This window comes from Olea europaea, chromosome 4, assembly GCF_002742605.1.
Source record: "Olea europaea var. sylvestris chromosome 4, O_europaea_v1, whole genome shotgun sequence".
NCBI lineage: Eukaryota > Viridiplantae > Streptophyta > Magnoliopsida > Lamiales > Oleaceae > Olea > Olea europaea.
Genome location: NC_036240.1, coordinates 20,585,971 through 20,598,097, shown reverse-complemented (window position 1 = coordinate 20,598,097; position 12,127 = coordinate 20,585,971). Strand labels below are relative to the sequence as shown.

Here is a 12,127-nt window from a genome sequence, read left to right as displayed (position 1 = left end):
TTAGTCATAGACCCCGTAGAGTCTCTAGACCTCCATCATATCTAAAAGACTTCCACTGCAATTTGCTTTCGTCCAATTCCCCACATTCCAAAACTTCTCGTTACCATATTGGCCAATATCTCTCTTATAATAAATTGTCCACTCCCTATCGACAACTCATATTAAACATCTCCTCTCAACCTGAACCTCAATACTTTCATCAAGCAGTAAAATGCCCTCATTAGCGTGATGCCATGAAGCTCGAACTAGAAGCCATGGAACTCAATCAAACTTGGTCTCTTGTTCCCTTACCGACTGGAAAGCACACAGTAGGTTGCAAATGGGTCTTCAAAAACAAATATAATTCTGATTTCTCATTGGAAAGACATAAAGCACGCCTTGTCGCTAAGGGGTTTACACAACAAGAGGGGTTGGATTATTTTGATACATTCTCTCCAGTGGCCAAAACTGTTTCTGTCAAGGTCATGCTTGCTAAATGGCACTTGGTCCAATTAGATGTAAATAATGCCTTCTTAAATGGGGAGTTGTTTGAGGAGGTTTACATGGAACTTCCCCTTGGCTACAACCTCATCAAACCTCTCAAACAGGGGGAGAAATTGGTGTGTAAATTGCACAAATCAATATACGGTCTCAAGCAAGCCTCGAGACAATGGAATTGCAAATTTTCTCATGCCCTTATCCAGTATGGTTTCATCCAATCCAAAGCAGATTATTCTCTCTTCACAAAGGGGTCAAGTGACAAATTTATAGCCTTATTAGTATACGCTGACAACATAGTCATTTCTGGCCCTAATATTCAGGTGATTAGTGAGTTGAAGGAACTTTTACATTCTCAATTCAAACTCAAAGACTTGGGATGCTTAAAGTTCTTCTTGGGAATCGAAATTGCTCGAGGATCAGCTGGAATTACCATCTCACAGAGAAATTATACACTACAACTAATTGAAGATGCAGGATATTTGAATTGCAAGTTTACTTATAATTAATAACTTATTTTTACATTAAGATAAGAGTTAATGCTACGTTACCACATTAATTCATCAAATAACGCAAGTACAATAAATAGGTATCCTCCGTATGCCACAGCCCCGGCCATCATGTCAACACCACCGGCCAGGTAACTTTTTTGTTCTTCCGGGAGTAGCAATTGCAGCAATCCTCATATGCTCAATGAAGGCTTCAGTATTCACTTCCTCTGATAAAATATCCTCTAACTTGTCTGAATCGATCACCAATTTCACCCTCCAAACACCCTTTCTTCGATTTCCCAATCTGGTAACAGCCTCAAAATCTTCAACACGCTCATTGGACGGATTCATTTTTTCATCTCTGATTGGTAAGAGATAGTAGAATTGACCTTCGACAAGCTGCTGATGATCAAACAATGGAGAAGAAATTTGATTTTGTCCAAAAATTTTGTATCCCGGAAAGTTTTCGAGAACTTCCCGGACTAATTTAGGGCCTTTTAATTCTAATATATCACCGGAATCTGTCATGATCCGGATAAAATCGGCCCGATTTGCAGCATCAGAAACAGATTTGAGAGAGCAATTCCCCATTGCAATTCTTCTTTTTGGTTGCTTCTTGGTTTCTCTTTCAAATCGGAAGAGCTGAGGTTGTACTTATGGAAGAATATTGAATCAATTTCGGCGGGTCACGGATTTGGTTGGGGAAGAAAAAGCATATATGACGTTTTAAATGTTCAGATGAGACAAAGTGTTTGTTTGGTAGAGATTTTATTAATTAATTTTTTAATCGTTAAAAATAAAATGGGTCCTATTTGTGAGAGAAAAATTTAAAAATGACGGTTGGAATAGTGAAATAACAGTCAAAAAATTGATTTTAACTGAATTTTAAGCTGTACCAAACATGCTCGTGTATCATCAAACAATCTTGCTACACACTCAAATTGAATTTCGAATGGGACACGACTAACACATGATTGGACAGATTGAAAATTAAAACAAAAACATCCAATTATTTTTCAACACATCAATTGTCTCTTTACTTCCTTATATTTAACCCTGGACAAGTTGCTTTATTCATCGTCAAAATACCTAAGTTCATATTATGCCTTTTACCATTCATAAATGTCATTTGATAAAAAAAATTTAAAAATGACGGCTGAAATAGTGAAATAACGGTCAAAAAATTGATTTTAACTGGATTTTAAGCTGTACCAAACATGCTCGTGTATCATCAAACAATCTTGCTACACACTCAAATTGAAATTCGAATGGGACACGACTGACACATGATTGGACAGATTGAAAATTAAAACAAAAACATCCAATTATTTTTTAACACATCAATTGTCTCTTTACTTCCTTATATTTAACCCTGGACAAGTTGCTTTATTCATCGTCAAAATACCTAAGTTCATATTATGCCTTTTACCATTCATAGATGTCATTTGATAATAAATAAATAAATAAATAAATAAATTAATCTAGTTTTCGTACAAGAGACTTGTTAGAAGATGAAATTTAAATGAATATATGTACCCCCTTGTTAATCATTCAATCAAGTGTGGTTTTGACTTCACAATCTTTAAAGAATAATGTTATTTGCAGTCCCTCACTGCGGCAGTCGTCCTACGTGGCATACACATAACAGATGGTTATTTGATTCATTAATGAATAAAAAAAACTACCACATTAATGCATTAAATAATAACCTGCCATATGTATGCTACGTAGGGCGACTGCCGCAGTGAGCGGCTACGAATAACATTACTCATCTTTAAAAGTGAAGGTTTGAATCCCAACATAAGTGGGTGAGATTATGTTTCTATCTAATGATGAAAAAGTCAATAAAAATATTAAAATTGCACGCGATTTTCACTTGGCTTAGAAATGAAGGAAAGAATCGTCAACCCAGTTAATATCCGATTCTAAGTTATGTGAAAGCCGTGAGTGATTTTAATATATACATTGATGAAACGATTCATATAATTTGGAGCGTCAAAAATTAATTAAAATAAAATTACCTGAAAAGTTAGAGAATATCATCCTAATTTTCTTAAATTTTAAGACAAGATGATTAATCGATTTACGCAACAATCTTTAGTAAAATTCAACGAGGTCACGGATTTGGATGGGGGAGAAGAAGACAAGAGAATGTGGCGGAAGAGACAATTTTTGCGTTGCTTTTTTTGAAATTCGAGTGCAAGATTTATGGGATTAAACCGGTGGGATGCATCAATTATGGCGATCCCGACAATAATATACATATTTTATCAAACTAGGGGTGTGGATGGATTTTTCAGCGGCTAATTTTCAAACATAAACATGGGAGTATGATAGACAAATATTTTCAGATAATTTTTTTTATTATTAATTATGTTAATAATTACTCTGAGTTGTGAGTAACGTACCTATTTTCTTACCGCTAATAACCATTTAAGTTTATAAGCTAATACTAATGTTCATTCAGTCAAAAATATTGACTATCAACCAATCTTATTTATAAATCGTCATTAAACACAAAGAGTGAGTTTATTATACGATTTAAGCACAAAAATGGTACAAAACTTAAGTTGTGTTAGTTTTCTATGCGAATGTACTTAATCCCTAATTTCTAAATTTCCAAATTGGTTGACTGTGAGTAACAAAATACTTGTTTTGTGACACGTCAACATCTAACGAAGCCACATATGATCATACATTTAAATGAATAAATTTTATTCTCGTTAACACTTCCTCTATGAATGAAGTAACTATACTTCAATTTTATTTAATCAAGTAAATTCACGGATTTGGTTGGGGAAGAAAAAGCATATATGACGTTTTAAATGTTCAGATGAGACAAAGTGTTTGTTTGGTAGAGATTTTATTAATTAATTTTTTAATCGTTAAAAATAAAATGGGTCCTATTTGTGAGAGAAAAATTTAAAAATGACGGTTGGAATAGTGAAATAACAGTCAAAAAATTGATTTTAACTGAATTTTAAGCTGTACCAAACATGCTCGTGTATCATCAAACAATCTTGCTACACACTCAAATTGAATTTCGAATGGGACACGACTAACACATGATTGGACAGATTGAAAATTAAAACAAAAACATCCAATTATTTTTCAACACATCAATTGTCTCTTTACTTCCTTATATTTAACCCTGGACAAGTTGCTTTATTCATCGTCAAAATACCTAAGTTCATATTATGCCTTTTACCATTCATAAATGTCATTTGATAAAAAAAATTTAAAAATGACGGCTGAAATAGTGAAATAACGGTCAAAAAATTGATTTTAACTGGATTTTAAGCTGTACCAAACATACTCGTATATCATCAAACAATCTTGCTACACACTCAAATTGAAATTCGAATGGGACACGACTGACACATGATTGGACAGATTGAAAATTAAAACAAAGACATCCAATTATTTTTTAACACATCAATTGTCTCTTTACTTCCTTATATTTAACCCTGGACAAGTTGCTTTATTCATCGTCAAAATACCTAAGTTCATATTATGCCTTTTACCATTCATAGATGTCATTTGATAAAAAAAAAATAAATAAATAAATAAATAAATAAATTAATTAATCTAGTTTTCGTACAAGAGACTTGTTAGAAGATGAAATTTAAATGAATATATGTACCCCCTCGTTAACCATTCAATCAAGTGTGGTTTTGACTTCACAATCTTTAAAGAATAATGTTATTTGCAACCCCTCACTGTGGCAGTCGTCCTACGTGGCATACACATGACAGATGGTTATTTGATTCATTAATGAATAAAAAAAATTACAACATTAATGCATCAAATAATAACCTGCCATATGTATGTCACGTAAAAAATTACAATATTAATGCATCAAATAATAACCTGTCATATGTATGTCACGTAGGGTGACTGCCGCAGTGAACGGCTACGAATAACATTACTCATCTTTAAAAGTGAAGGTTTGAATCCCAACATAAGTGGGTGAGATTATGTTTCTATCTAATGATGAAAAAGTCAATATAAATATTAAAATTGCACGCGATTTTCACTTGACTTAGAAATGGAGGAAACAATCGTCAACCCAGTTAATATCCGATTCTAAGTTATGTGAAAGCCGTGAGTGATTTTAATATATACATTGATGAATCGATTCATATAATTTGGAGCGTCAAAAATTAATTAAAATAAAATTACCTGAAAAGTTAGAGAATATCATCCTAATTTTCTTAAAGTTTAAGACAAGATGATTAATCGATTTACGCAACAATCTTTAGTAAAATTCAACGAGGTCACGGATTTGGATGGGGGAGAAGAAGACAAGAGAATGTGGCGGAAGAGACAATTTTTGCGTTGCTTTTTTTGAAATTCGAGTGCAAGATTTATGGGATTAAACCGGTGGGATGCATCAATTATGGCGATCCCGACAATAATATACATATTTTATCAAACTAGGGGTGTGGATGGATTTTTCAGCGGCTAATTTTCAAACATAAACATGGGAGTATGATAGACAAATATTTTCAGATAATTTTTTTTATTATTAATTATGTTAATAATTACTCTGAGTTGTGAGTAACGTACCTATTTTCTTACCGCTAATAACCATTTAAGTTTATAAGCTAATACTAATGTTCATTCAGTCAAAAATATTGACTATCAACCAATCTTATTTATAAATCGTCATTAAACACAAAGAGTGAGTTTATTATACGATTTAAGCACAAAAATGGTACAAAACTTAAGTTGTGTTAGTTTTCTATGCGAATGTACTTAATCCCTAATTTCTAAATTTCCAAATTGGTTGACTGTGAGTAACAAAATACTTGTTTTGTGACACGTCAACATCTAACGAAGCCACATATGATCATACATTTAAATGAATAAATTTTATTCTCGTTAACACTTCCTCTATGAATGAAGTAACTATACTTCAATTTTATTTAATCAAGTAAATACACTTTAATTTGATTTCAATTGTACATAGTTATTTAATTAAAATCATATAAAAGTGAAATGATCTAAGCAAAATCGAAGTACAATTATTTAATTAACACTATAATGAAATTATACTTAGAGCAAATAAAATATACCCAATTTTTATTTTTATTTTTTAAATATTCCACCATATCCACTTGAGCCATATTTAAACAATTTAGAATATCTCCAATCAGCTCATGTTAAAAACAAATTATTGAAATCATGAAAATTGACAAAAATAAACTCTTAATTTTCGAGCAAGTAATTAAAAAATTGTTAAACACCCCCCAAACGCTAGAATCTACTGAAATCAAAAGGACTCAATCTTGTTCATTCATCTTTGAAGTTGAATGAGACCGTCTGGTTCAAGCTTTTCAGCAGTAATCTCGATCTCTTTCACCACCAAATTGTCTCTCTAATATCCAAGAACGATTGATATGCGGAATTGATATTAACCATTTTTCAGAATATTCATGAAAAAAAAAAAAAAAGAATAAGCGACATAATACAGCTGTGTTGTCAAATATTGAATAGGGGACAAAATAATATTCTCAATAATTTTGAAAAAGAAGGGCTGGTGATTTGACCATTTCAACAAACCACATCGTTCAACTTCCAACATCATCACCACTTGCAAAAATCTCGACTCAAATTTGCAACATGCCAACACAACAAGCTAAACTCAGCTTTTGATTATTTATAAATAAAAATATTTCAGCTTGCCATATTACAAAAAAGGAAATATTGAACTCCCTAATAGAAGTCTCTCACATTCCATAGATTTATATTTACAGATGACCATTGGCTATTCTTTAACAGTATAACTTCAATGTGCTTCGAAAGTACAACTGAGATTCATTCTTTCCCTCTATTTCCTTCATAGTTCATTGTGTTGTATAATGTGTGCAGTATACCGTGCTCCGATTCATCAAATGCTCAAAGGTTTGTCTTCTACAAAAATATCCAAGAGCGAGATTGCCTGCAAAAACCAAAGAGGGTAGAATATTAATGGCATGTTTGTTATGTTAAGCTCGAGAGCATACAATACAGTTAAAGTTTGTTATCATGTAAAAAAATTGTTAATGTGTACCCAATATACCCAATTAGGCTTTAAAAAAAAAAAAAAAAAAAGATCAATTTTTCAGATAGGCGTAAAACAATATTCTATATGAATCCATGAGATTTTAGTTTTGTAGAAATAACTGTCTTTGACAAAAGGAGAGACTAATACCTCAGGGACATTTAACTCTAGGCGGAACTTAGGACCATCATAGTGGTGAAGAATTGGCCTGAAAGAGTCTTCTTCCAAAGGCTCACAGACTTTCCTTGTAAGTACACGAACCTGCACAAGATACACGCAAATCTCAAAACCATTCCAGTAAACAAAGATCATCTAAAACAATGGAAGGGTAAACATCTATCCACATTTACAGCTAACATAAAGTTGTATGCAACTGAATTTATTTTGCACAATTTCTTAGTGTCAATAACAATGACAATAAACAATTTCTAAATAAGCTCAGGCTTTGTATATAGTAGGGATTAGGGCAGCTTACGTGTTTCAATCCCTAGCCCAGTACCCAACAAATCCATGGTTGATGAGATAATAAGCATATAGTATGATTAGGGTCCAAAAATTTCAACACAATCCGCGCACAAAGTTTATAGTATGAATAATGACTATGTACACACCTGAGCAGGGAAGCGTGATTCACCAGGGTTTTTCTTGTCTTCCCAAGCTGTTGGGTCAATATTTGTGCCACCAAAACTCGCAGCCTAAAAGAGTAACATGTATGCAGTATGATTAGCAACTAGCAAGGATGTACAATTTTAAGTAAGCGGGGTAACAACCATTTAACCTCAGAAACATAGCTTAGTACAAACCTCAAAAACTCCATGAAGTTGGTGCGTCGAATAGTTGTAGAGAAACAGAGGTAATCCTGGAGTAATTGCTCGGACTGAATCTCGATAACGGGGAGGCAAGCCTGAAAAAAGAACAATGTAAAACATGCAAAACATGTCAAGCACGGATGAGGATGCAGTCAACACGATAGATCCAATATTTGATAGAACCAATCAATTCTAGTTCAAATTGACTTCGGCAAAATATGCTTCTCTTGTAGATTAATTCAGAACTTGTATAACGTCTATGTCAGATTCATATTTACAAATCCAGTAGATAATTACACAGTACAAAGTACTAGATTGCTTAAATTTGCTTGGGATGTTGTACTCTGTCTCATTTCATGATCGTGAAACAAATGTTCTTAAATAACAACAAAACAACTGTACATCATGTTATCGAAACCATTTTTCTGTAAAAACAAAATATGCAATTGTATCAAAGAACTCTTTCCATATTTCAAAATCAGTAATAAAAAAAAAAAAAAAAAAAAAAAAAAAAAAAAAAAAAATCCAATACGAAGATGAATAAAACGTCCAATATTCCAAGAATGACGAAAAGATCACCTTTCTTATCATTTAGCTGTTTTAATAATTTGATTCTCAGAGAGGAAAAAAATTCCGTAGTCTAAACTAGTCTTTTGCACATCAGATAATTTAATCAAGAAAACTATAGTCCAAAAGAATCCTTCAATAGACACATTAATCAAACATGAACTTGTGGGCGTGATCGTATTCATTACCGGAAAGACTAGTGGACAAAGAATTTAACTTTTGTAACTACCTTAACGCTGTCTAAACCAACTTATTAAATAGCAAAGAGGAATAAAACATAGCAAGAGAATCAAAGAGAAAGTAATAAACAAATTATGACATACCAAAGAGCTGTCTCTTGAGATTCTCTTGCATCGTATCATTGTTGCACACAAAGATATACCCGCCAACTGTTTCGTTTCTAGGCAGAGATTCCGAGGGTGGCAAAGTCTTGAACCTCTTATCAGAAGCACTCTTGTTTTCACCATTATTGTTGTTATTGCTCTCCTTATTATTCTTATTCTTCTTTCCACCTTTATTCCCGCCATAGCAGTGTTCGTCTTCATTTTTACCACCTTTATTTGTCTTCCCGTTCGCCAGAACATTGTTAAGATTCTTACCCTTACTGTAACTGTTAAAATTCAGAGAAGGGGTCGAGTAGATTCCTTTGTTGAAGCCACCGTTCAACCCAACCGATCCGTAGCCGGAATTAGTATTATTGCTGTTTAACCCAGCCTTCCATCCATCGTTGCTGAACCCGAAATTGAAGCCATTGAAATCTGACTTGGATTCATCAACAGGATTGTTGAAGAATGAGTTGACTGAATTGATCTCACTGTTCAAACCAGCAGAACCATACCCAGAATCATTATTACCATACACCCCAGCTTTCCGTCCATCATTGCTGAACCCAAAATTGAAGCTATTGAAATCAGACTTGGAATTATCAACTGGGTTGATTGAATTGAAAGAGTTATTAACCTCACTGGCACCGACCCTTACGTCGAAATTCCGCCTCTGCTCAGTGGAGCGTTTGGTCGAATAGTTGGTGCTCCAAATTGAGTCATTCAAAGAAAGGCCCGCCATATTGCTTCCTTCGAGCCTAAGATCATCACTAAATTGCCAGAAAGACGACTGATTTCCATTCTCCATTTCCTCTTCAACTCTGAATACAGGAATTAATTATGTGTTGATACTGAAACGATAATATAGGTAAGAGAGGGTCCGGGAGTGGATATATAAAAGGTAACAAAAGCAGGAAATTTCTAGGAAGTGGAAAAGGGAATGGCGTGTAGATTTGGTAAAGGTAGTACTGTGCAAGAGAAAACGAAAGGCAGAAAATGGAAGTTTGAATTAAAATTACAGTGTAATTTAGGTGAGAAAATGGGGTAGGGGTGACGGCATAAACACGGTTTGTAGAAGACGTGGACTATAATGAGTGAGAGATAGTGGGGAGTTGAAGTTTTGTAATTTGTCTTTTTCGGTGATTATTATGAATCTAGAAGGTCATATATTTATGTAAGAAGACACCGTGTTCGCATTTTACTTAGGTGCTAAGAATAATGTTTGATGAGGGAAAATTTTATTGCAAGCCACTCAACATATAGGTTGTATAATTTTGCCGCCAGTTTGTCCTTATTAATTTTCATTCCATTACATTTCATTATTTTCTTTCCTATTTTCAATCTCACAATTTTTCATAAAATAATATTATACGTAAATCGAAAATTTTTCCTTCTTTTTTCAACCACTTGTTTTTCAAAAAATACTATTACACTCATTTTTATTTCGACAAAATAGGGGCCAAACGGGGGCTTTATATTGATCGACGAATTTCAATTTATTTTAAAATGGCCGTACAAATTTTATTTTTATAAATTGTTCACCGCTTTGATGTAGGCGAACTCGACTTTTCGAATCTGAAATCTATGCTCAGCCTGAACTTGACATCTCTTATAAGCTCTACGCATGGTCGTGCATGTTAAATTTTGATTCATACAAATCAAAGGCATTGTCTAATATAACTTTCTCTCTTTGGTCTAGTCATTTCATCAATTTTTCTTTTTAGGAGAAGCTCAATCTCATGCTATAGGCTTTCGCATGTGGTTGATTAACACGTGCACTTGCAACTTATTTAACTTGCATTGCTTCAAGAATAAGAGACAGCCTAGTCTTAAACTCTTAATTTTATAGATAGAGTGGTGAACATGAATAAAAAAATTTAATTTGGTGGATTTTTTTGAACACGATTGAAATTGGATGACTAACATTAAACAAAACTATAAGTTGGGTGCTAGTGGGAAAATTTTCCCATTGGACGTGATTAAAGAGCTCCGTTCCTAGACAGTATCCTGTCATGGGCTCAAATTTAATTTGTATGAAATTGACGCAAATGACATTGGAGGAAATTAGGCCATGTAATCCATTTTTTAAAGTGTTTTGATTAATACCTTTTAAATTATTTAAATATTTTAAAGAAGTATTATTTACGTCCTAAATTGGTAAAATCAAAATCAAACCTAAACCCAATTCTACAGTAAGCCCTTGTCCCCTAAAACGCCTTATTTGTGGATGATGCCCTAATCCCCTAAAATGTCTCATTTTGTGGAAATCGTCCAGAGGCAAAATCCAAAAGCAATTCTTCTCTCCAACAAAATATAATTGTAAATCTCCATTTTCGACCCATTTTCCATCAATTTCTTCTTAGTTTTCCCTTCGTAATCGTTTAGTTTCTTATCTCATTATCATTTTGACCATAAATCCCAAATAGCCTAAACCCTAGATCCAATCCAACAATTAACTCGTATTTTTGTAATGGCTGAAAAGAGTAGATCGAAGAGGTAAAGAAATCTCGAAGAACGATCCTTAAAGAAGAGGACCAAAATTTCCGCATCTTCTTATAAATCGAAGGTAGCAACATTTTTTTTATATTTTATTGACTTATATTGCGTACATTGTCTTGTTCTTTACGAACCTTTTTTTTTTGTGTGTTTCTCAATGGTTTTTGTACATTTTGTGCAGTGAATGAAGATTGTGTAGTTTTCTCAATGATTTTAGTAAATTTTATCGATATACATTTTTTGGCTACTATAATGCTACTTTGGTTTTCATAGTTTCTAGTTGGTCTTACATGGTGACTTCAGAATGCACAAAAAAAAAAGTGTGGGTGTGTTTGTGTGCATGGTGGTTGTGCCTTTGTTTATATGATTTTCCAATGAACAAATTTGCTCATCCATTGCACTTGAGTTATCTGTCATATGTAAACTTCAAAATTTTCTTACTAATGTCCTATTAATTTCCAAAACTTTGTTTTAAGTATAATGATAATAGTCATAAAATTGATACAATGACCACTTTCCATAAAGGTTGAATTAGCTTGTCAAAAGCTCAAGTTAGAGTACTCATTTACTGACATCCATATGAAGCAATACCAATTACAAAATAAAATAAATTACAACTTTTTTTGGTTGTGTTTTGATGAGGAAGTATCTTTGTGATGGTTTTGTTACTTTTTTTAATTTTGTGTCACATTTTTTACAGTTTGTGTCACTTTTGGACTTTATGTCACCTTTTTTTATAGCTTGTGTCACTAGATTAGCACTATATTCAAAGGAACGTTGATTGCTCAAGATTGCTTAGCTACTTGTTCATAGTAACATAGGGTAGCTACTATTGGTTTTTCTTTATATTTAATAGAGGATATGTTACTATAATTATAAATGTTAGTTATATGTTAATTGATGACTTTTTAAAGTATA

The 12,127-nt window shown here is 33.0% G+C and overlaps 2 protein-coding genes across 2 annotated transcripts; both read right to left on the bottom strand.

Moving 5' to 3' along the window:
• Positions 1-974: 974 nt before the first annotated feature.
• LOC111393984 lies at positions 975-1,648 on the bottom strand. Its single transcript, XM_023019779.1, has one exon. It carries the CDS (start codon positions 1,557-1,559, stop codon positions 1,101-1,103), a length of 459 nt encoding a protein of 152 aa, XP_022875547.1. The 5' UTR covers positions 1,560-1,648; the 3' UTR covers positions 975-1,100.
• Positions 1,649-6,459: 4,811 nt separating this feature from the next.
• Positions 6,460-9,701, bottom strand: LOC111393983 (B2 protein-like). The gene is made up of 5 exons (XM_023019778.1): positions 8,714-9,701; positions 7,818-7,918; positions 7,626-7,709; positions 7,165-7,275; positions 6,460-6,912 (listed from the first exon to the last, which is right to left on the bottom strand). Exons 1-5 carry the CDS (start codon positions 9,519-9,521, stop codon positions 6,862-6,864), a joined length of 1,155 nt encoding a protein of 384 aa, XP_022875546.1. The 5' UTR covers positions 9,522-9,701; the 3' UTR covers positions 6,460-6,861.
• Between the last annotated feature and the right edge of the window lie 2,426 nt (positions 9,702-12,127).

What these genes read in the sequence shown, in the direction of transcription:
- LOC111393984 (XM_023019779.1), bottom strand. Translation starts at nt 1,559, where the DNA reads ATGGGGAATTGCTCTCTCAAATCTGTTTCTGATGCTGCAAATCGGGCC.
- LOC111393983 (XM_023019778.1), bottom strand. Translation starts at nt 9,521, where the DNA reads ATGGAGAATGGAAATCAGTCGTCTTTCTGGCAATTTAGTGATGATCTT. An exon ending in AACTTCATGGAGTTTTTGAG is followed by an intron (nt 7,710 to 7,817) that starts GTTTGTACTAAG and finishes TTACTCTTTTAG; the next exon opens with GCTGCGAGTTTTGGTGGCAC. An exon ending in AATCACGCTTCCCTGCTCAG is followed by an intron (nt 7,276 to 7,625) that starts GTGTGTACATAG and finishes TATCTTGTGCAG; the next exon opens with GTTCGTGTACTTACAAGGAA.